At 37.1% G+C, this 23,753-nt stretch overlaps 1 protein-coding gene and 1 pseudogene across 4 annotated transcripts in view; one reads left to right on the top strand and one right to left on the bottom strand.

Annotated features, from left to right (window-relative positions):
• LOC128108760 (ribosomal biogenesis protein LAS1L-like) overlaps positions 1-501 on the bottom strand; it is a 67,363-nt pseudogene extending 66,862 nt beyond the window's left edge.
• The window catches only part of Gnpda2 (glucosamine-6-phosphate deaminase 2), a 116,235-nt gene extending 95,325 nt beyond the window's left edge, over positions 1-20,910 (top strand). For 2 of the 4 annotated variants that reach the window (XM_052735074.1, XM_052735075.1), the window contains exons 2-7: positions 2,709-2,871; positions 6,618-6,719; positions 8,132-8,314; positions 13,270-13,454; positions 15,371-15,545; positions 19,998-20,910. In XM_052735074.1, the coding sequence (XP_052591034.1) occupies positions 2,748-2,871; positions 6,618-6,719; positions 8,132-8,314; positions 13,270-13,454; positions 15,371-15,545; positions 19,998-20,059 (831 nt within the window). In that variant the 5' untranslated portion in view covers positions 2,709-2,747 and the 3' untranslated portion in view covers positions 20,060-20,910. Of the gene's footprint in view, positions 1-192; positions 331-2,708; positions 2,872-6,617; positions 6,720-8,131; positions 8,315-13,269; positions 13,455-15,370; positions 15,546-19,997 lie in introns of those variants that run through there. The other 2 variants (XM_052735077.1, XM_052735073.1) reach the window with 2 other exon arrangements.
• The last annotated feature ends 2,843 nt before the right edge of the window (positions 20,911-23,753 follow it).

Genomic DNA, 23,753 nt, shown 5'->3' with positions numbered 1-23,753 from the left:
GTCTACCTACCGCAGTTCAACCTCTGGAAGACTTAATGAAAAAGAGTAGTAGCAGGTGGGTACCCCAAGAACTGACGACTCCCCCACAGGCCCCCTACCCCCCAGGTGGAAAGGTGGTTCTGCCCCAGGTGAGTGGCGCCTACTCTTCCTGGCATCGACGTGGGCACTGCGCTTGCGCAGCAGCGTCCTCCCGGGTCCCTTCCTGTGGTTGTGTCTGCATCCGGGTTCTCGGGCTTCATCCCTCCTCACCAGCTGAGGTCGCTGGCCGTTAGCCGGGTGCGTTGGTGCCCGACCGCTGTCCCGGTGTCTGAGGAGGCTGTAGGTGTGCCGGTGAGTCGGGGGAACACAACGCAGCTCCGATGCGGGGCTTGGGCGGGGCTCGCTGCCGCTGAGCCCCCCGGGCACGGTGCGGAGTTGGGCGCGGCTGGGGCGTCCCTGCTTGGCGTCTCTGAACCCGGGGGTGCTCTCGGCCCCCGTGGGGCCGCCGGAGGCTTCCAGCATCTGCCAGCACCGGCAGCTCAGGGCAGGACAGCTCTGATCCTGAACGCTCCCCCGCGTGCGCAGGCCGGGCGGGCAGCCTGGACATCGGCGGCGCCAGGGACAGGGACATCACCCATGCCGACCGAGGTCCCGGGGAGGGACGGTGGGTGCTGCTGGAGCTCAGCACACCGGCACACCACACCGTGTGTGTGTAGATTCTGGGGCGGGCCCACGGGTTAAAAAGCTGTGGAAGTTCGGTGGTGTAGAAGTTCCCACCCCATAGAAAGTTCAGGGACTTGGCTTCAGACGCTGTTCCTGGGGATGCTCTGCCCAGATGAATCAGCACCTGCAGGAAAACCCTGGGAGCCGAATTTAATTAGCGTTTTTAATGCTATCTGCTCACGATGCCAGAGTCACAAAGCATCGACAGTTTCGGTTTCTGATGACTGTAAAACCTGGGAAAGGAGCGTCTTAAAAATCTGAATAAATGTAGAGAAGATATTACCTTGCGTGAGGGGAATTCACTTAGGAATTTTGGAGGCGCACTCTGCTCTCTAAGAGAAAACTCACAACTTGCCCGAGCTTTTGGTCTGAATGACTTGTTTGAAACTTTTCTCATTTTAGCTCAAGTCTAAGAATTACCTATGATACTTGTCAGGCTCTTGGACTGCGTGTGAGAGCTATTGGAGCTAAGGAGAGGGGCCCAGAGTCTTTTAACAGGTGTTATTAATGATTTCAAATGGATCAAACATTTAATGCATGGATATTTGTGCCAGATACACTTAAAGTCTAGCTCCCTCCAAAACTCCAACATGGCTTTGTAACTTCTGCGGAATCTCTGAATTAGTTTCTACATCAAGAATTGAGAATAATCGCAAATTGAGGAAGTATTAAGTTGATCGAATGCCCTTTAGCAACAGGATCCTTAATCATCACATTTGTTTCTGTGGAGCCTAGCAGTGTTTAATCCAGCGCAAACGGGGCACATATGATATACTAAGGGATAACCGAGGCACCAGGAAGATCTAATGCCTCTCCTTACAGTTCCTTTTTCTTTCTTCTGGTTGTTTGCTGCATAATCATATTAGAAGTAAATAGATAATTTTGATAGCTATAACAGCCAGTAGTTGTTTGGGATTTTTGGTGTAACTCTGAAGTTATTTTTGGTGTTAGCTTATTGATATACCTAAGTGGACACGGGGTTCACTTGTTAGGCTGAGTTTTAAAAAGCTTTGTGATTTCTTTTCCATAAATGTTGTTTATTTCTTATTGTCCCAGGATTCTAGATTATAGTGATAAGACTTTTTGTTGTTTTGGAATTCTAAGTCGTGTGCTTAAGAATATCATTTGGTTTCTATGTATTTGTCAAGAGACTGTCTGTTTCTGTTAGCTTAAACATTTGATTTAGTATTCTGTGTGAAGCGTGTGGTTACCAAACAGGAATGCTGAAGCCCCCATGTCATTAAAGGGTTGATGTTGGGGACTGACACATTTAAATATGAAACTAGACATTTAAATCTGAAAGTTGTGGATTTTGGATATAGAATATAGAAGTTTTTAAATAATACTTCTTAAAAGTATTTTTAAAAAAAGAGTAAGCAATTCATAACTAAAATTGTATTTTTCTATGAAGAATTTTTCTCCCCCAGGTCAGCACTTTCACTCAAATAAGGTCTTATTATTAAAACCCTAAAGTATTAAAATGTGTGTGTGTGTGTGTGTGTGTGTGTGTAAGTAATGATAATGCACATTATCTCTGGTGGTATTTAAATACTGCTTCACAAAAAGGAAATTTGATCATAATGGTATTTATAGGGATAATTCTGGATTTTGATAAGTAATTCAAAAATTATAGTAGTTAATGATTTAAGGATTTTTTTAAGGATGGTTGCTTTGGTAAGAGTATATATTATACTTTGAATTCTGCTGTGTCACTCACCTGCATGACCACAGGCAAATTGTGTATGCCCATTTCCTCCTGTGAAACTAAGCATTGTGTTACTACAAGATTGTTATAAGGATTAATATATGCCTCTAAATGACCTAACCCACTGCCAAAAGCTCGGGCCCTGTTTGACAAAGGAGAATGTTGTTACTACTATTTCATAAGTATGGATTCTATTTTTATATGTACATGTCCTCCTTAAGTACTGTCCTTTTAAAAATTAACATATTCCACTCTGGGTGTCTGAAAATGTCTAAAGTACTCTGTCATGGGATTTTCACAGGTGTGAACTTCTTGTGCTAAGAGCTGTGCATCACCAATAATGAGGCTTGTAATTCTTGATAACTATGACTTGGCCAGTGAATGGGCAGCAAAGTACATCTGCAATTGTATCGTTAAGTTCAAACCTGGACAAGACAGGTATTTTTCACTGGGCTTACCAACAGGTATAAATCATGCTTTCTATTTTATATACTCATATGATTGTTTAAAGGCTTTTCTTAGTAAAATATTTTTTATTATTTTCTATATCGCTGAACATATTAGTATATTTAGCCAGAACTATATGCAGGCTGTTGCAGTATCTACATGTTGATTCTATTTGTGTTAAAACTCTATATTATCCACTAGTCCAAAAATCGCAATTTCAAAAGGTATCTTAACTTAAATGGTGATCATAATATTTCTGTGCCCTTTCCTAGTACTCTTGAGTTTCTAGCGCACTGCTTTCATTATTCACGTAATTTCTTGTAGCTTAGCTCTTTCATTACTAACAGGAGAAAGTGTGTACTGCCACTTCTTGATTCGGTATTACCTTCTTTATGATTTCTTATTAGACTTTCACTTTTTATTCTTCTGTTACAGAAGTATTTCAGGTGCACATTATGAAAACTCTTGTTGGTTTATCACAGAAATCAACCCAAATGCCAATTACATGCTCTCTTGGCTTTGGTTTTCCATGACGGGTTGCCTTTGAAAAGGATCGGGTAGTATCACTTGCTCTATAAAACCACATGGTAGATACTATGGAAGAGGCAATGCGAATTACAATAGCAGAATTTCCTTAAGAAATGATGATGTTAGACTGGGTGGTGGTGGTGCATGCCTTTAATCCCAGCACTTGGGAGGCAGAGCCAGGAGGATCTCTGTGAGGTCCAGGCCAGCCTGGTCTACAGAGCAAGATTCAGGACAGGCACCAAAACTACACTGAGAAATCCTGTCTCGAAAAACCAAAACAAACAAACAAAAAACAAAAATAAAAACAAAAAGGACCAGGTAGTATCACTTGTTCTTTTGGCACTCTATATTGGTAACTTTGGATTTTTTGCCAAGTACATGACACCTAGACTCAGAACTGACTTTTAGGGGCTCCAGGGCATTCATTCCACATACCTTGAGCTCTGGATTGCTTACATTCACAAAAAATAAAATAATAATAATTATAACAGCTTAAATACTGTATTTGAAGCTTAGCTAAAACAGTGCATGTACAGATCTTTTGAATGCAGTACATGCTGTATGGTTTTAAGCTCTCATGAGTGTTTTGTTTAACTAGACTATTTTCTCCTGATCCTCCATACATGCATTCTAACTATGTAAAATCTCTAGTCATAATTCATTTTACGTAGTTGATTTCTATGAATTACATTTTTCTAGATGGTTGATTTGCTATTTTGCTTTCTCTCCTTTTGTCTAGGACAGAAGGTCTTGGTGAGAATTACAATGGGATATTTTTGTGAACTAGGCATGTAGCTACCGCGCATTCATTCACATCATCACCCTCGTGTACACTTTGATGGTTCAACAACCCTGTATATCTGTTTGCATACTATGAATGGCTTATACTCAGGCTGCCTCTGTTAATCACTTTGTCTTAATTATGATACAAGTAACAATCTGAGTTGGGGACAGAAAGGCTTCCAAGTGCTGCATGTTAGCAGTAGGGTTGCCAGGCATGTTTCTTATGTGTTTAAATTTATACCGAGTGAACATGCCAAGGGAGATCTGAAAAACATTTGCTGACATTTTATGTTTTCTCTTTGTTGAGCATTGATGATGGTGTTTGTGTTTTTGACTTCCACCCCTGCTTCTGAAATTGGAACATGTATGCTTGTCTGAGGTTAAATACAACATCCTGTACCTCAGTGATTCTCCCACCAAACACAATTTCTGGGGCATATGTATTTTTTAAGTGATTTTTTTTAAAGGTCTGCATATTGTGGGTCTGACTTGCCTGGGAAAATTATTTTCACCATTTAATTGGGTTGGAAGTAGACTGTTCGTGGTTCAAAGGATAAGGCTGAACTTTCTGGCTTGCTTTCTTTTCACCCATATTGCTGCCCTCTTCCATCTGTGTATGTTTTAGAGAAAGCATACCTGGTTTTAAATCCCTGGCTTCACTGCCATTGGTTTCTTGGCAAATGCATTCATCTCTTCAATCCGGTTCTTACATTTCCAATAAGAAAGATCCTGCCAGTTTTCCAGGATTTGAGATTTACATGAGGAAACACCTGCATAGCCTGTAGCCATGGGCCGGGCACATAGATACTATCTTTGGACCTTTTTCGCCATCTCTTGTCTGTCTTAAATTACAGATTGCTGTGTGGTTGTCAGGATTTCAGCCCTTCATGACTCAATTGGAATGATCTCTTAGATCATTTTTTAGCAAGCAAGATTGTAGCCTTTTATTCTTCATTGCCATACCTTAGAATTCCCTGAGGTTTTTCTTTACCTCACGGTTTTGTACTTTGTATCGTAAGTTCTTCTCGAACAGAAAAAGCCCCAACAAGCTTTGAATCACAGAAGACACCTGTTACGCATTACTTAGGGAGTTAAGTGACCATCCCAAAGCAAATCATGACATTTCTGTCACAGATTTTCTCTTACCATCTCTCTCACTTCTTTCTTTAACTACATTGATTAACGGTCAGAAAGTAAATGTGTTCTTTATCACCGACATTGTGGCAGGGCCTCACCTTAGATTGAGGGACTCCTGGCTTCCTAACAGTAGAAGATTCATGTGCTTCTAGAAAAAAGAGAAGCATACGTATCTACCTTTAAGATACTTTTCGTGTTAGTGGGCTATAGATCTTTGAGTATGGACTGTGAGATTTAATCATATGGTTTGGCTTTGTATCATTACTTATAAGTTAAAATATGCTTAGCCTTAAAGTCCAGTATTCATCTGTTCTCTGCACCTATGTGATATTTATTATGTTCGTCCACATGATTTACAGCCACCTGTTGTTCTGTCTTCTCAATATTCTGCGAGGGGCAGGCACTATTCCTGAAGCCCCACCCCCTTACTTGAGTCAGCCAGAGATTTTTTTTTTAATCTAGCAGATGTCTAAATTCTACTTAAGTCTAACCACTACTCCAGAAATACTGACTTCTGTGGTGTTTTTTTTCTTTTGTTTTGTGATAATGCATTATCACATTCCACCCAGGACTGAGAAGGTCAGGTCACATGTTAATAAGGGTGCCTTTTTCCTTGGGATTTATAATGAAAAATAGAAAAGCAAATTTAATTAACAAAAGGGGGAGGTCCTCCATAAGCTGATAAACTTATCTTTATTGTGTCATGTCATGAAGCACAAAGTAGCCTGCTAAACTAATCAAAAATTTTATAGTACACTCAAATAAAACAATCTCCTTATAACATGGCGTGTTTGCTCTGAGGCTGTCCTGGAAGGCCTCTCCGTTTTAAAGGTATGATGCTTTTCTTTCTCAGCTAAACCTTTTCAGCGATACATGCTAAAGCTAAATGAAAAACAGAAACAGAAGCACAAGTTGCCAGATGTTCTCTCCAGTCTATCTCTGTGTCACTCATGCTACAACTCAGTTTTTTTTTTTTCCCAGCAAGTATAGTGTTCACTTTTCTTTTCACCCAGTGTTCATTCTAAACAGTTTTAGTCTTATAATTTGCAACAGCAATTCCAAGTACTGAGAACACTTCAGAGTAGCTTTCCAACTTCCATTTTTGTGTATGAGTTTCCAGCTTTACTAACCAAATTATGGTTTAATGAAATTTCAATGTATCATGGAAAGAAACAAGCTATCATGAACATTAAATCTGTATTTAAGTTGTTTGCCTATTTTGAAATATAGACTGTTACACATAAGAATTTAAGGATAAATATTTTTAAAATAGATTTCAAGTTATTTCAGAAAATGGACCCTTTCTCTCTTTTAGGGAGCACACCTTTAGGATGTTATAAAAAACTAATAGAGTACCACAAGAGTGGGAACCTTTCATTTAAATATGTGAAGACTTTTAACATGGATGAATATGTAGGTAAGATACATATGAATCTGCTATTTGAATAGATTATGTATTACATTTTGAATATCATGAAACTTTAGAATATGTCATATCTAGACTCCTTTGTGTACTGCTTTGTTGGTGAAATTGGTTATAGCATAGTATAATGGAAGGAATATAAGACTGGGAATCTGACTGAATATGCATTCATTCTGCCATTTACCTATGATGTAACTTTGCGCATCACTCCACTCACAAGTCATTCATATCCATTCTCTCTCCCCCCTCCTTTTCTCTTTTCCCTGTCCATCTCTTCTTCTTCTGCTGCTGCTTCCTTCTTTAAGGTATAATTAAAATTATAGAAAATTAAGTGAAACATATGTAAAGGTAATCGATTTAGCTTTTTTTTTTTTTTTTTTTTGGTACAAATTCATTGTTTGTGCTAGCACCCACAAAACTTGTGTAATTTGTTGCCTTGCTTAACTGAAAGGGTCTATGATGATGCTTAGAAACCTTTTGTTAAAGCATAAATATAAGAGTACATTTTCAATGTCTGTGTAAGCGATACCCAAATAACTATTATGGCTCAGCGTTCTTTGCAAAGATGTAGGATGAATGCAAGGGAAAGGTGGCCACTAGTTAATTCTTTAAAAATATATAATTATGGGTGTAACTTACACCCTTGAAGTCTCACCAGCCTAGCAGCCTCAACATGACCTTAACAAAGATGTCATGAATATACATGCTAATATGGAAAGTGGACACTCAAGAGGCCTTAACCCTAGACAAAGAACTACAGGCAAGTATGGGATGCTGGGAGAAATAGTCTTCCCTAGGCAAGGTATCTTCTAATATCAATTAATTATTCAATACCAGTGGTCAGCTCTGAAAACATGTATACAAGCAACATTATATATGCACTAAGCAGGTTGTCATTATATATTTAGGAATATATAAATGTACACACATACACACACACACAACAACAGTTAAAGAAAAAGAGGCCACGAATTTAAAAGAGTGAGGCAGAGTATATGGAAGGTTTTGGAGGAAGGAAAGGGAAAAGAGACATTATGTAATTGTAATCACAAAAAACCTGTTAAAAATACAAAAATCAGTAACATTGGGTAACATTTTTTGTGCATGTTTCAGAAGCGTATAGTGACTAAGTACATGAACTAGGCTTCCCATGTTTGCATTGCAACCCCTCTACCAGCTGATGATTTGGGGGAACAGTCTGTGTTTCATGTACTCATCTATGAAATGAGAATGACAATAGTATTTTCATGTATGTTTACAAATTAATTGTGTTAGTGTAGATATTTAAAGTGACACAGGTATACATCAAGCATATGTTTTATGCCAAACATTTTAAAACTGATGTAGTATAGAAAAAACTTTTTTCTAGGAAATAGTTATATTTTTATTATTAACTTCATATTTAGGACTGCCACGAAATCATCCTGAAAGCTACCATTCTTATATGTGGAATAACTTTTTTAAGCATGTTGATATAGATCCTAATAATGCTTACATCCTTGATGGGAACGCTGAAGATTTGCAGGCAGAATGTGATGCATTTGAGGAGAAAATCAAAGAAGCTGGAGGAATAGATCTTTTTGTTGGAGGTATGAAAAAAGGCATTGTTATCAATCATTTGTCTGCTAATAGTGTTTAAAAAAATGTCACCATTGCATAATGCAAAAAACACCTGCTATTAACTGTTAATATCCAATAATAGAAATAGAATAATTCCAATTTTACTTCATTTTCATTTAAAAACATAAAGTACAGATTAAGTAAAAATAAACTTAAAATTGCAACAGTTAACACATTTGTTTAAATTATGACTTGAGAAATATGTTCTCATCCCTGTTAAACTCTTTTGATTAGCTCTAACGTCAATAGTTCACCACATCCTGGAAATGCGCTGCTGGGTCATTGCCCTGAATGAAAGCCTATGTTTGATTATTTCTCTCTACCTCTAGCAGAGGCTACTTAACAGATTAGAGCTGAGTATATGAGAGATGGGTAGATTTTTATCAGATAACTCCAGTTATGCTGAGATCAGTTAAGAGTTGTAAGACTTGTATCACCAGTCTTTAGATGAGTTAAATTCTCCAAATGCCTTAATACATTCCAAAGGGAATGAATGTTTGGTGAACCAAATTCTACTTATAAACTAAAAGTATCTATTTATGTGTGTGTATGTGTGCATAAATGTACCAAAACTAGGAGTTCGTTCCTTCGTAATAGCTATGGCTCTCTATTACCCAGAATAAAACAGCTTGAGAAAGCTGTCGCATCAGAAAAATATAAGCCAACTACACTAAAGCCAAAACCATTTTTATGCCAATCTTTAGTATTCAACTAAAATACCAGTGCTCTAAACTGCCTTTATTTATGTTATACCTAATTAATGAGAAAGTTGCACCAGGGTTATATTGAGGTGGATTCATGGTTGAAGTGGTTGAGTATGATTGCAGTGGTTGGTTGGTGGTGGGATTTACAGTAAAATCTATTTGCATCTCCAGTCTCTGTATGCCTGGTCAGTTTAATGAAGTTCATTGTAACTAGACCATGTGCAAGACAGGATTAATTCTAACTTGCTCAAGAGTTGTGAAAATTCAATGTATTATAACATGTTTCAAAGGCTGTAAGAGTGGAGCTTGGCACACAGCTGACTCAGGGCCACTTGAGTGTTGTCTTCCATGAGCTGTAGAGGCTAAGGTAGTGTTGTCCCTGAGTTCATTAAATTCCCTGAGGTTTTTACTGAATTACTTTTATGGATGACCAATTGAGACTGAACTCTTCTCTGTGGAAATTTTTATCTATGTGTATCCAATCCAGTGCTGTTCATTTTCTTGTGTAGATAGAATCGCTATTTATCTGATCAAAGATAAATGTTTACTGTTTTGTGTTTTAAATAGAATGTCATCCATTTTAAGTGAATCTTGCTAATATTCACTTTAGTAATCCTATAGAGTACTTTCACCTTCTAGCTTTGTGCATATGGTTCAATTTTGAGATAATTACCATATCTGTCAGTATTAAGGCTGAGATGCTAGATGTTTGGGAATGTTTAAACTTTTTTTTGTGATTTCTATATCAAAATAAAGTTGCTGGACTATTCCTAAATGGATTATCTTAGTTTTTTTTTTTCTTTTTCAAGAAACATTTTCAGTAATTTACTGTTATGTTGGAAATAGATGCTGGATGTTAGAGATTAAAAATTAAAATGGCTGTTTAAAAATGTTTTCATTTGTAGACATTTGTTTTTTCCTGTTAATCTGTTGACTTTACAGAAGGATCCATATGACAAATCCCTCCTAGATTGAGTGCAAGGAAAAAGAACTTACTGGACAGGGGATGAGGACTCTACTGTCCTCTTGTCTGCCTTTGAGAAAGCATTCTAAGTTTTGTAGATTTTTTTAAGGTTGCAACTCTCTCATCCAATATTTCTGGTGGAAACTCATTTCCCATTGCTATAAGTCATTTCTCATTTCTTTTTCACTTATGTTTTTGGTCTGTTTCCTCAAAATAATAAACACCTCCCTTCTAAGTAAATGGAATATTAGTTATAATTATGCTTTGTCACTTGGTTTTTATCCATTTTTATCTTAAGCTTCCTATAGTTATTTCTTTACTACCTCCCAAAACAGAAAACATTTTTAAGAAAATCCTTTACCTTTCTCATTAACATCTTCACTGGAGTCTGATGATCCAGGGCCTGACGCTTTATATGTACCATCTAGAGAATGTGATTTCTGCGCACAGAGAGAGGAATTAGCATATGCCTTCTTTCCTGTTTGGAGTAGCTGTTGAATACCTACTTGCTCGTGAGAGAATCTCATTGGATTCTTTGAGTTTCTTGATCTAGGTAATTATCTTTGGAATTTGTAAGACGAGGCTTGGTATCTGGGTCTTACCACTTACCCTTCTTTTGTTCCAGGGTTTGGTTAATAAAAACACTAAGAACTGCCAAATGGGATCAAAATGTCAGCTTTATTAAAGGTAAAGTTGGACTAGAGACTGTAGGTTGGGCTTGAAGCCAGTGTTGTTTTCCCTCTACTGTGACCTGGACTAGGTAGGACCTTCAGAAGAGCCCAAGAATCTGAATTTGCTGCTATTCGCCCCGGGGGATTAGGTGGGCTATTTCCCTTGGTAGAGAAGAGAAAGGACGAAATAATTACTCTGAGAGCCTTCTTTCTTCTCTGAGGGCAGAAATTGTGAGAAAGGTAAAGTGTATCCTGAGTTTCTAAGGAAGACTCAGCAGTAAGGTACAAACAGTGGGATTTTGTACATGAAACCTAACTGTAGTAACTTCCTAAAATTTTGATATATTTAGAATTTTAAAAAGACAGTGGGGAAAATGTCCACATTTTTTAATCATTGAAGTTTTGGTTTAGTAATAGGATAATTAGTGGAAGGGGACTAGTAGTGTGTTAATTGGAGTGATTCTGCTATAATTCACAAAGCCTAGGGAAGGGATCAAATACTGATTGGAAAGAGCCAAAGAACCTCAGTTCTCGGAAGCAAGAGCTCATTAACTGGCAGCTGTCAGTTAGTCCCTTGTGTGTGTTTCCTTTGTTTCTATTCACCAGGTAAAAAGCAGCTCTAGAGAGTGAGTTCCATTGCTTCAGCTTGGAGTCCTTTTCTGTAGGCCACCTTCATTCAGCATGACAGGGACATAAGGAACTACTTTTGAGACCCACCCCCTACTCCCCCACCCCTCAACCTATAGTGAGGAGTGGAGCAGAGGAGGTGTAGCTGGGAGAAACTGTTGAGCCAACCAAAGGAAAAGTATCATGCATTAATTCAGTCAGCTGTGATTTACTGAATGCTTTATGTGTGTAATGCTTGGTTCTGAGTGGTAGATAGAGGCACACAAAAGCCTTACTCAAAGGAAGCTTGTAAACTACCCACAGAACTATAGGAACACAGGAAGGATCTATATCATAATCCCACCAGTGAGTTCTTGAGACGATGCTGATATCCTAATTTAGATTTAAAGGCCAAAAGAGTTAGCTGAACTTAAAAACATTACAGAATCACAGGCTCTGTGCTAGTTGTGGTAGGAAGCAAATGTGGTGCTCCTTCTCTGTCAGTACCCTTGACCAGAATCTCAGGTCAGCTGTATGCTTCTCAGTCAGGCCCAGGCCACCACTAAGAACATTAACACCAGTCTTTGCAGACTTCTGATTTGTTTTCTGAAGCTTTTATGTTCCTACCTTTATCCTTTCTTCTGTGCTTATATAAAGTGTATATACAATAGTGTGTTTATATCCCCAAGAGTAAAACAGTGATTTGGAAAACATAGCAAGAAAGGTTTAAGTGTGATGAAAACATACTAGAAACAGGTCTGTACTTAGGAGTGGAAACAATCCTTGAATATTAACCGTATGTAAGTCCTTATTTAAAATGTACTTTCACACATTAGTCATTGCTAATTGTTGTCTTTAGAACATTTTGCTTCATACTATATTCATTTTTCTTAATCCTTTGAAACTAGATTATAGCTTGCTATATTTTCATGGCTTGTGTAGCAAGTATTAGTTATATAGCTGTTGTCTCATTAAAGTAAACATGGAGTATAAATGTAACAGATATTTGAATTACTTGTTTTTATTGAAGTTGCTGTAAGTCTGACAACTAATATAAATGTATTATAAATTTGATTTTTAAAGCTTTTGATTTTATGGAGGGAATTATCTCCAATTGTCTTCAAATAAGGAATACTACATTCTTTTCTATATTTTAGGAGCCATCTTAGAATATAGCAGATGTGTATAGGTCACTGTGGTTGTTACCTGTATGTCATGAAATCAGTAAAGCCAGTAATATCCAGCATTCCCTTCTTGTACTATTAAGGAAATGGAGTGTAACAGAAAAGACCTTGTGAGCTGCCACACAAGACCTTGTGTGTGTGTGTGTGTGTGTGTGTGTGTGTGTGTGTGTGTGTGTGTGTGTTAGATTATAGTGAAAAATCAAAAAGCTTGAGAAACTGGTATTCAAGGTATTACCTTCTATAATCTATACATTATTTTATGAGGGAACAGAACTAAAAGTGTGCAGTGGTTATGGCCTCACCTAAACGGGAACTAAACGAAGCAGAGTGAGAGGATAAAGACCACTGAGTCAGTAGTCAGAAGGCTAAGACAGGAGTGGATCTTGGTGTTTCCTAAACTGTGGTCCTGAAGGCCCATTTATTTTTCTTGCACATCAGTTTATGTGTTAGCAACGAGGTGGCATTTAGGGAAGTAGCCATGTTTAATCTTACTGGATCACAAAATTACCTACTATTATCTGTTGTGAAAAAGCCTTATAAGCCTATAGTGTTAGTTGATAAATGTGATGCTTCCCTGCTATTGCTAAAACTATGTCATCTCATGCTGTGTATTAAATGAAATATGGAAACAATATTTAATTCAGTATTAGGAGTTCAGCTCTAAACTAAGGTAAGTGTGTTTATGGTTATTTCTTTGCCTTCATAACTAGTTGACATTTGAGAAAAATGTTTACTATATGTTGGAAACCTTGCTTATTTCATGTTTATATGAGTGAGCCTCTCTGTTTTTGAAAGGAATAGGTCCAGATGGTCATATTGCTTTCAATGAGCCAGGATCCAGTTTAGTATCAAGAACAAGATTAAAGACTTTAGCTATGGACACCATTTTGGCAAATGCTAAATATTTTGATGGAGACTTATCAAAAGTGCCAACCATGGCTCTAACTGTTGGTGTGGGGACAGTGATGGATGCTAGGGAGGTAAGAAATATTCTTTGATCATTTTTCTTTGATGTTGAATAATTATGGCGCTAAATATTTTAGATTCATCTGATTTTCAGTAAAAATGCTTAGTTTACATCATTTAACGCTTGTCATTCTCATTGACTTGCTAAGAATCAACTTAAGTCTGCAGTTATGAACCAGGAGCCACCCATTTGAATAGTCTTGTGAAGGGCAGGTGGGACAGAGGTGCAGAGCGAATATCTTACATAGTGTTGGAGCACACAGGATTGATTAATATAAAGTGCTTCATGTTTATACTTAGGAGGACTGACTGTATTGGTTTCCCACAGTTCAATCCCTGAGGCCCACATACTAAAAGGACAGAGCTGATTGATGGCTGTGTGCACACACACAAATAAGTAAAAAGCCATTTAATATTTTTTAAAGAAGCATTGTAGAGATTCAGCTGCCTTCTAAGGACTTCCTGTGAGATTGTTGATATGCTAATGACCTAAGGGACTTTCATTACTGCACCAGCGCTCCAAATATTAGAGAAGACCTGAAACAGCCAGTAATGTGTGTCTTTGTGCATGTGGTACACACACATTTCATGTGGTTGTTTCTGTAATAAATACTTCATTCTTAAGACAGTACTCTGGCTAACAATGTCCAGCAAGGAAAATTAATTTACATATTCATTGATTTTTTTTTTTTTGGTTACCTTACATCAAACTAGTTAATTTTTGTTTTAAAAGACAGATGGTTTTAATTAAGGTGATACATTCAGCTTTAGTTAAGATTCAATTTCAAAATGAAAATCAATTTGAATTAGGATTTTAAAAAGAAATATAATACCTTGCTCCATTCTCTTTTATTTTCTATACTTTAGAATACCTAGTCATAAAATATGCATACATAATATAAATTTTTATTTTAAGTAGTTTAGAACTGCAGTCATTTTAATTTTTTAATAATTGTAATGAGAAAAAAATAAATAATCCAAACTGAGAAAGATAAATAATTCATGTTCTCATATGATCAAGATTTAAGGAAGGAAGACTATTTGGGAAGAGGAAGGGGATCAGTTATGCCAGAGTGGACAAGGAAGGAAAGTTAAGAGTGGAAATGATAAGTATGTGCATTTATGAAAATATCATATTAAAACCTATTATGATTTATGGTTAATACTAATTAAAAAGAGAACAATAAACTCTTAACACTGTGTTAATGTAGGTACGTATTCGCAGTTGTGGAAGGGTAGCTGAAAGGTTGTAAGATCCTTTCTGACACACACTGGCATGTTTCTTGAATTATTTCACAAATGGTGAGGAATTTGAAAGACAGGAACTTGCAATTTCTGTAATTTCCAAGAATATCTCACTCACGTGCTTCAAAATCAGTGCCTTGTTTCAGGAGATCTCAAATTCTTAAAATTCAGTAGCTTGTGTTTGGAACAACTTTAGAAATGATGATACCCATTAGGTGAAAGTCCAGGCTTCTCTAGCTATCTTTTAAACAGCTGTTGTGGAGGGACTTTCTTTTCTAACATAGGACATATTTCTTAATTGGACTAGAGAGATTTGGGGTATTAGCCCAGATTACAGAAATTCATTAAAGATACTTTTTTTTTTTTTTTTTTTTTTTTTTTGGTTTTTTGAGACAGGGTTTCTCTGTGTAGCCTTGCGCCTTTCCCGGAACTCACTTGGTAGCCCAGGCTGGCCTCGAACTCACAGAGATCCACCTAGCTCTGCCTCCCCAGTTCTGGGATTAAAGGCATGTGCCACCACCACCCGGGTTTTTTTTTTTTTAAACCCAGGAAGCCCTTCTCTTTACTTTCCCAGGCTTGTCTTTTACATATCAGTACTAAAGTATTAACTCTGGTCTTCACTTATGTGTTACCATAGAGCTTCCTACTCACTTTTAATTGACAAGTGATACTCTTGATTCTGCAGGTGATGATCCTCATAACAGGTGCACACAAGGCATTTGCCCTGTACAAAGCCATCGAGGAAGGGATCAATCACATGTGGACTGTTTCAGCTTTTCAACAGCATCCTCGAACGATTTTTGTGTGTGATGAAGATGCTACTTTAGAATTAAGAGTGAAAACTGTGAAATACTTTAAAGGTGAGCATTGAATTAGTATGCGTTTGAGATGCTGGTAGTGGATGGCAGAATTGAATAACTGTGGATGGTAATCTTACAGTTTGGCCTGTTGAAAACTCACATTGTGCTAACACACCAACCAGGTTTTTCAAGGAATAAAACTCAGATAATAGTTTTCAGAGCTCTCAGGACATTTTTTTTTTCTTTGAAATCCAAAATTCAATGAAGTATTTTAGTTTCATATTGAATATACAAGATTAAATGACTCAGTAGTGTCCTTCCTGGGTCTTTTCATTTGTTTGGTAACATTTGGGCATTCTGCCTCATCCTTCTTCTATAACCTTATCCATGGTTGAAATGCATCACCCACTATCCCACCTAAGCTTCCCGATGTCAGGCAAACCACTCCAGGATGTTACAGTTGGTATTATAATGGGTACACTTTCAAACAGTGTGAAATGATAGCAAAGCAGCAGTTTGACTGCTTAGACTTCTGCATGTTGATTTTCCTTTGCCTTTTTCCTGTAGTCTGGTTATTTTCAAATCTTATTTGCACTGGGCTTTGTATAGAAAATACTCGTGACGTAATGGACACTTTAGGAGGCTTCAGAGAGCATTTACACTACACTAAGCTTAGTGTTTTCTGATTATGGGTGAAGGCAAGCTCAAGTGCATAAAGCATCGAGGTCTTGTTTAGAGTAGTTGTGTTGGGTACTGAATATTAATTTAAGTCATGGCTCAGAATGTATAGTATATATGACAATTCTAGGACATGAGTGAATATACATTTTTATTGTAACTTTGATTAACAAGTGTTGAAAAATGTAATGACAAACTGAACCTATATTTCATAAATACTGTTGAAAGAAAGGTTAACAAAGTTGCTATATTTTACTCACTCTATGACTTGACTGAAATTGGGATGAGATCTGTCTTAAAATGGGTGGCATTGCTTATCTGGTATCTTTTTGTTCCTGATGGCACTTAAAATATGCTTTCAACATATAGCAGTTCTATTAGGAACTATATAAACTTAAACCCTGTAATTCAGCTAGAGGAAATCAGTAAGTTAGAGTTCATGTAAATGTTTGTGCATGGGAAAATCCTTAGAGGTGGTATACAGATGACTTAAGTTGAGTAAGCCCTGAAAATAATCTTGGAGTTTGACCATACTCTATATGTGGTTTTGTGTTATTTGCTTCTATGTTCTCTGTTGCTCTTCATTCACTAAGTATTTATGGAGAACATTTTAATGAAGATACATAGCTAAGTACATGTTTCACAATTAAACAATTCTTGTAAATTAATCTTAAAACAATGGTACCTTCAATATAATTTGACAAATAGAAGCAGAATGCCTTTGGTGATGAGTTCTGAAGCAAAGCTATGAGTTTACCCATGTATTTCCATGGAGTCCACTTTGTATCAAAAGTGTTAGATTCCTTGAAGTTAATATAAGCCGTCATCCAGAAGATTTAACACCACTTTTAAAATATCTAACATATTTATTGTCCAGTGCCAGCATTCCTGAATTAAAGGTATGCTAGTCTATTTGTCACGATTAGTGTTTTGTTAGATTTTTTTTCATAATTTGTTTAATAAGAGTCCAAACTTGTATAGCCAGGCAGTATTCTAAATGCATCTCCCTGACTGAACTACTTACTCCTCACAACAGTGCTATGCAGTAAGTTCTCTTTACCTTGTATTTAAGAAGACAGATCACTTACCAGTCCTAGAGATCCTATGGGCAGAGTAGAAAACTGAAGTAAAGCTCCTCTGGAGTTTGGGCTTTATCGACCTGTGTGGCATCTATAACAAAATCATACCTGTTTACCTATACTATGATCATTGTCTCTAATTAAAATGTTAGATAACTTAAGCTGGAAAGGAAGTAACTGTTAGATATTATCCAAAATCTTAGCTCTTGGAAGACATTTTGAAGAGCATACCGTTCATGTGAGGATTGCTCTATGGCCTGAAGAGGATGCTGTATTTTCTGTCTTGGAGTTATAAATATTCAGAAGAGATTTTAGGATACCATCAGTTATCCAAAAAAATGAAATTGATAAAAGCCTGAGTGTATATCACCTTTTCTTGCAGGAAAGCATATTAGTAGAGAGTACATTGCATGATTATATGCATATTTCAAATATACTTTCACATATTAGGCATCTGATCACTTCAGTGTCACATGAAACACTGATGAGATATAATCTACACAGAATAATCTGTGTAATTATGTATAATATTTGAAATTCCATTTATATTAGTACCCTTTCTTTTGGTTACAAGAATCTTTTTAAAAGTTCTATTCTAGAGATCTAGGTTAATGAGATATATAACAGTGATAATTGTTAGTAAATGGAAACTTACTTCACCTCTCTAAAGATGAGATTGGATACTTGAGAATTCGTTCCATTCATCCTAGCTGTTTTTTCCTTTAAAATGGAACTTCGCTCTGTATTAGTGTACATTCAGAATGCTGCTGCCATTTAAACAAGGTTCGTTTCATTGCTTGCCGGCAGTGACTTCAGAGGTAGAGTTCAGGTAGATCCCAGATTATAAGATACTCAGTTAAAAACTGGGATTTAGAACCTGTATCATTGTAGCATCTTTATAAGAAATGCCAGGAAACCAGTGCATTTTCATCAGAAGAGATACTTTCTTGTTTCTCTTTATGACTTACATACCAATTATTTACACTCTTTTTAAAGTAGTTTTTACCTGGTAAACACCTAAGATATTTTGTTTAGAAGCAAGTTATCTTATGTATAAAAGCTATATACACTGTATAATTTTAAACAGCTTTACTGCTTAATATCCCACGTGTATTTTAAAGCTTTAATGTTGCTAGCAAATGACAGCATTGTATCAAGTAGGATGCTAGATCAGAAGTTTGCAGCCTGTGGGTCACAGACTCTATCTCTAAAAATATTTACAGTCCATAACACTAGCAAACTTACAGTAATGAAGTAACAATGAAAATCATTTCATGGTTGGTCACCACAGCTTGAACTGTATTGAAGGGCCACAGCATTAGGAAAGTTGAGAACCACTGTTCTACGTGATCATCTACAAAACAGTGCATGTAAATCACATAGCTGAAGGTACCTTTACTTTGATGTCTCCTCTATTTATTGGGCCTTGTGATGGTTGAGGTGCTGATTAAATCTTAAACGAGCTGTGAGAGAACTCAGCCTTCTCATTTTCAGTTGCTCCAGAAAATGGAATGCTTATTCCTTCCTTTATTTGAAGATGCCTCTACCGGCTTTTCTCTTACTGGACCACTTTCCAGTGCTGTTTGCTAGTCCCCTGAAAGTGGTCTTCCTCACTGTGTGGATCTGAGTGCCTTTTGAGGCCTCTCAAATAAGGAATGTAAACTTCTAACACCTTTCTCTCAAATACAATACCCAATTTCTGAAGAAACTAAATACCTTCCCCACAGTTTTTTTGTAAGTTTGAATGACCTGGAAAATTTAACTTCTTTGCCTTCCAAACTATAAAACTGTTTGTTTAGTTCACTGATTCTGTCAAAGACAATCTTGTAAGAGATGTAACTGGAAGAGCTTTAATATGATTCACTAACACGCATACCCATTAGAAAATAAAATTTTAAATGTACTTACATTTAAATTTTTATTTCCACTCTAAAGAATGCATACTAACTATGAAATGATTACTAAAGTCTACTTAAATTTAAAATCCCTAGGTTTCCATCCCAAATCATTTTAAACAGATGTCTGCATTGTTGTTAAACCTCAGTAGGTTATGGGGCAAGCTTGTAATCAACCAGTTTTGTCAATACATTTCAAAGTCTATATAGAGGCTGGGACATGGCTTAGTTGGAAAAGAGCTTCGCAATCATGAAGAACCTAGTACAGATCCCCCAGTGCCTATTCAAAGGTAAAGCATGATGGTGCATGCCTGTGATCCCAGGGCTGCGAGTCAGATACAAGATCTATGGAACTTGCTGAGCAGCAATTCCTCCCAGGTAATGATCTCTGTAATCAATGAGAAACCCTCTCTAAAAGTGAGATGCGGTGATAAAGGGCAAGCACCCTACATTGACTTTTGGCACCCATATACATACACAAACATGTTAACACATGTGACATGTATAGGGTAGTATTTTGGAAGACAGAGCTATCTTATGACAGTCTGGGTCCCTTGATTGTCATAACTAGAGCAATTGCCATAAAATCAAAACATAAACTTCTAGATAATGAATTAACCAATCATATTCAAGTTCACCAGCCTGCCATTCTAATGCTCAAGATAAGAATTGAAGCTGCATTGGAACTCCAAAATAGCTGTGCTGTTCTAGATCTACACTAATTTATAAATTGTATTTCTTAAACAGTTTCAGTAGACCTTGTAATTATATAAGAATCAAATATTATATCATGTAAAATCTGAAGTAAAAGTTCAAAATTAACAAAAATATAACTAGAATTGTGTTTTGTTTTCTTTAAGGTTTAATGCATGTGCACAATAAACTTGTGGATCCACTGTACAGTATGAGAGAAGAAAACTGACGGAGACTGCAGCAAAATTCTGCTTGGAAAAGGAAACTTTTCTTACTAGAATTTCAGCTTATGCAATATGATAAAAATGGGGAAATATAAAGACATTGAAAAGGAAAAGAACAGTGTGTGTTAAACATTCCATATTTAGAATGTGTGTTTTACACGAGGGCCTAGAACTAAGTCGACCCCCAAACTGGTTGGCTGTTAAAAAGTACAGAAGCTATATAGCTACCTATAAACAGCAAAGCAGTGAAATGTCTGCATTTTAAGAGATTCTACACATCAGGTACTGTATGACAATCTCTTTGACTTATTTACAAGAAGGCGCTCCAACCTGTTCCAATATCATAAAAGCCTTCACTTTTGGAATGTCTATTCTTTGTGCATCACACATGCTTTCTGCCTGTAGTTGCCTTAGTCATCTTTCCGCAGTAGCATCTGGACATCAGTAGTCCTGCTATTCATTAATCAAGGAAATCTAAAGAGATGACACTGTCCCAAAGTAGTTTACATCCTTTCAGAAAGTATCTGTAAGTGCATGCTTTTATGCACCTTCTTATGTAGTACTTTTTTACAGATATGCTTATTTTTATTTAAAGACCTAGGTCAGTGCCCTTAATAAAGAAGTATATTGGCAACTATGAGCTTTATACCTAGCTATAAATTAAAGGAAATCCTTTTGAAGAACATTTTCTGATTATTGTTAAATTTTATAAATCATCCTTATATATGTCTAAAGAGATAAGTACTGTAAACTTTTAAATTGCAAAAACTTGTATAATTAAGCTGCAAATAAAAATATTGTTTTCTATCTTTAACTCAAAGTTTACAATAAAACAAGTTTTGTTTCTAAAAGTGAAGTAACATTCACTGGGAGATTCAATCAGTTCATGGTACCCATGACATGGATTTGCTTCTGATTTGCCATCATGTAATTAGGAAACTGAAGAGACAATACCTAAGAAATAAAAAATGGAGGCTGGAGAGATGGCTCACCATTTGGGAGCACGTACTGTTCTTGCAGAGGATCAGAGTTCAATTCCCAGCACCCACATGGTGACACACATACCCAAACTGTAGCTCAGGTTCTAAGGGATCCTCCAATGCCCTTCTGTGGCCCCAAGGACACCAGGCACACAAGTGGTACAGACATACATACATACATACATACATGCAAAACATTAACACACTCACAAAATAATGGTGCTTTAATTCCCAGGGGTCCTAACAGCTGAGGAGCCCCCATGGAACTGGATCAGGCCCTCTGGATAAGTGAGATAGTCGATTAGCTTGAACTGTTTGGGAGGCCCCCAGGCAGTGGAACCTGGACTGTCCTTAGTGCATGAGCTGGGTTTTTGGAGCCTGGGGCCTATGCTAGAACACTTTGCTCAGCCTAGGTGAAGGGAGGAGGGGACTGGACCTGCCTAGACTGAATCTATAAGGCTGAGCTGAATCCCCAGGGGAGTCCTTGCCCTGGAGGAGGTGGGAATGGGGGGGGGGGGGATTTGGGGGGAGGACGGAGGGGCAGGAGGAGGGCAGACAGAGGAATCCGTGGTTGATATATAAAATTAAATTGATTATAAAATTTTAAAAAAATTATAAAATACCAAACTATCAAATTACTACCACTTTTAGCCAAACTGATTTCCTTCTGCAGCACTGCTAATAAAATGCTTGGTTATAATAACCTTAACTTTAAAAAAAAAGAAAGTAATTTAAAGAATATATTTGGAAGATACCATGGGAATATAAAGGTGTTATACAAATTCCATGAAGCCCTGTAAAAGGGGTTTCACATGAGCCCAGAGCACTTACATATTCTGGAACCTCTTCAGATTCATAGCATTATGATCTGTCTTCTGACCTTCAAATACATGTTTTAAATAGCCTTCTGAAAAGCACAACATACAAATATTATGAATTACACTAAAATTAAGCTGAATTCTGAATCCCTTAGGCTGTTCTGCCTCCTTGCTTACATTAAAACTGGTAGCATCATACATTCTGACAGGAGCTCCACCAAGTTAGCCTTAGTAGTGTTTGTTCTTCCTCTCCGTATCACCCTCCTGTCTCAGTCCTTCCATAATACACATCTTAGTCACAGTGCACTGTGTAAATACCAGGTAGAAACATCATATGCTCAAAGGGGATCCCTATGTCCTTAGCATTTTAATTAACCAATCAGTAGCATCCTGTACTAAGGAGTTTGGCAATAACATGTTTACTTAATACTTCCCTCCTACCCCTGGCAGCACAGCATCAGAGTGAAATGTTAATGGCCTGTTTGATTATCATTTGGTACTTCCATGCTCCAAAGGCCTAAAAGGAATCTTATTCATTCTAGCTCTGATGTTTTCTAGTACAGCCAAGTCCTCAAGCTCCTCAGCACTTCTCCAGCCACTGTAGCTTCTGAACTCAACATAGGGTACTATTAAAGAGCTTACAAACCTATTCACATTTCATACAAAGCAAAAAAATCTTAGGAGCAAGAAATCATTACTAGAATTCCATCTGTCACCTAGGGATTTAAATGGCAACATCTCACCCCCTACTGTTGTGTCAAAGTTATATTCTATAACTCAGCACAGTGGCCAACCCATGCCAAACTTAATTTGACAATTTTTAGTCATACAACTGTACACATTTATGTGGTATTAGAACCCAGGGGACTATTTAACTCAGCTTAACACTGGGAAATGGCCATGGGAGAGGAGTTAAGCTTATTTAGCTAAAAAAGAGTCTAGAAAACATTTTCTACATATTACAAGTAAGGCTAATTTCTAGAGTTATAGGTTAAAGGGGAATAAACAGTCCAAAAAACCCTCAGTTGTTACACTGCAAGTATTGTAAATTAAGATACATTCTTCAACTTTTGACTGTCCTTTAGCAATAATGTAGGAACTGAACTTTTTTTTTTAAACTATTGTCTTAATTTCAAATGTATCACGTTTTAAAAATACTATTGTGGGAATTTGGTATTTTATGCCTACCAAATTTAGCTGGGGAATGTATGAGATTATATAGTAAGGTAAGCTAAGACTACCTAGCTACTAAATCTACGCCTTAAAATTCTACCAAAATACTAAGATTCATAACTTTTTTACAAGACGTGTCATGCTCAAGACAGAAGGCAGAAAATAAAACCCAAAATGAAGACTCTTTCTTGCAGTAATATATTTATGTTGGTTTGTTGTGACTGAACATGAAACTAAGCCATTTACTGTTTGTTTTTTGGCTTTTTGAGGGGGGGGTCGCGACCCAGCTCCCAAATAAATCACACAAGGAGGCTTATTATTACTTATAAATGCCCAGCCTTAGCTTGGCTTAGTTTCTAGCCAGCTTTTCTTAATTTAACCCATTTGTCTTTTGCCTCTGGGCTTTTCTCATTCTCTTCTGTAAATCTTACTCTTACTCCATGGCTTGCTGTGTAGCTGGGTGGCTGGCCTCTTGAGTCCTCCTCTACTCTAGCTCCTTCTCCATCTTAGTTTCCTCTTCCCAGATTTCTCCTTCTATTTATACTCTCTGTCTGCCAGCCCCGCCTATCCTTTCTCCTGCCTTGCTATTGGCCAGTTCTTTATTAGACCATCAGGTACTTTACAAAGGTACAGGTTCAGAGTTAAATAAATGCAACATAAACCAAAGTAACACACCTTAAAATATTCTACTACAATTTACTAGCTTTATCATTTTAGAGCTAACATTT

The sequence above is a fragment of the Peromyscus californicus genome, unplaced genomic scaffold (assembly GCF_007827085.1).
Source record: "Peromyscus californicus insignis strain IS unplaced genomic scaffold, ASM782708v3 Scaffold_13__1_contigs__length_99412109, whole genome shotgun sequence".
Taxonomy (NCBI): Eukaryota; Metazoa; Chordata; class Mammalia; order Rodentia; family Cricetidae; genus Peromyscus; species Peromyscus californicus.
The sequence above is the reverse complement of the archived record's forward strand: the minus strand, read 5'-3'. Positions and strand labels throughout refer to the sequence as shown.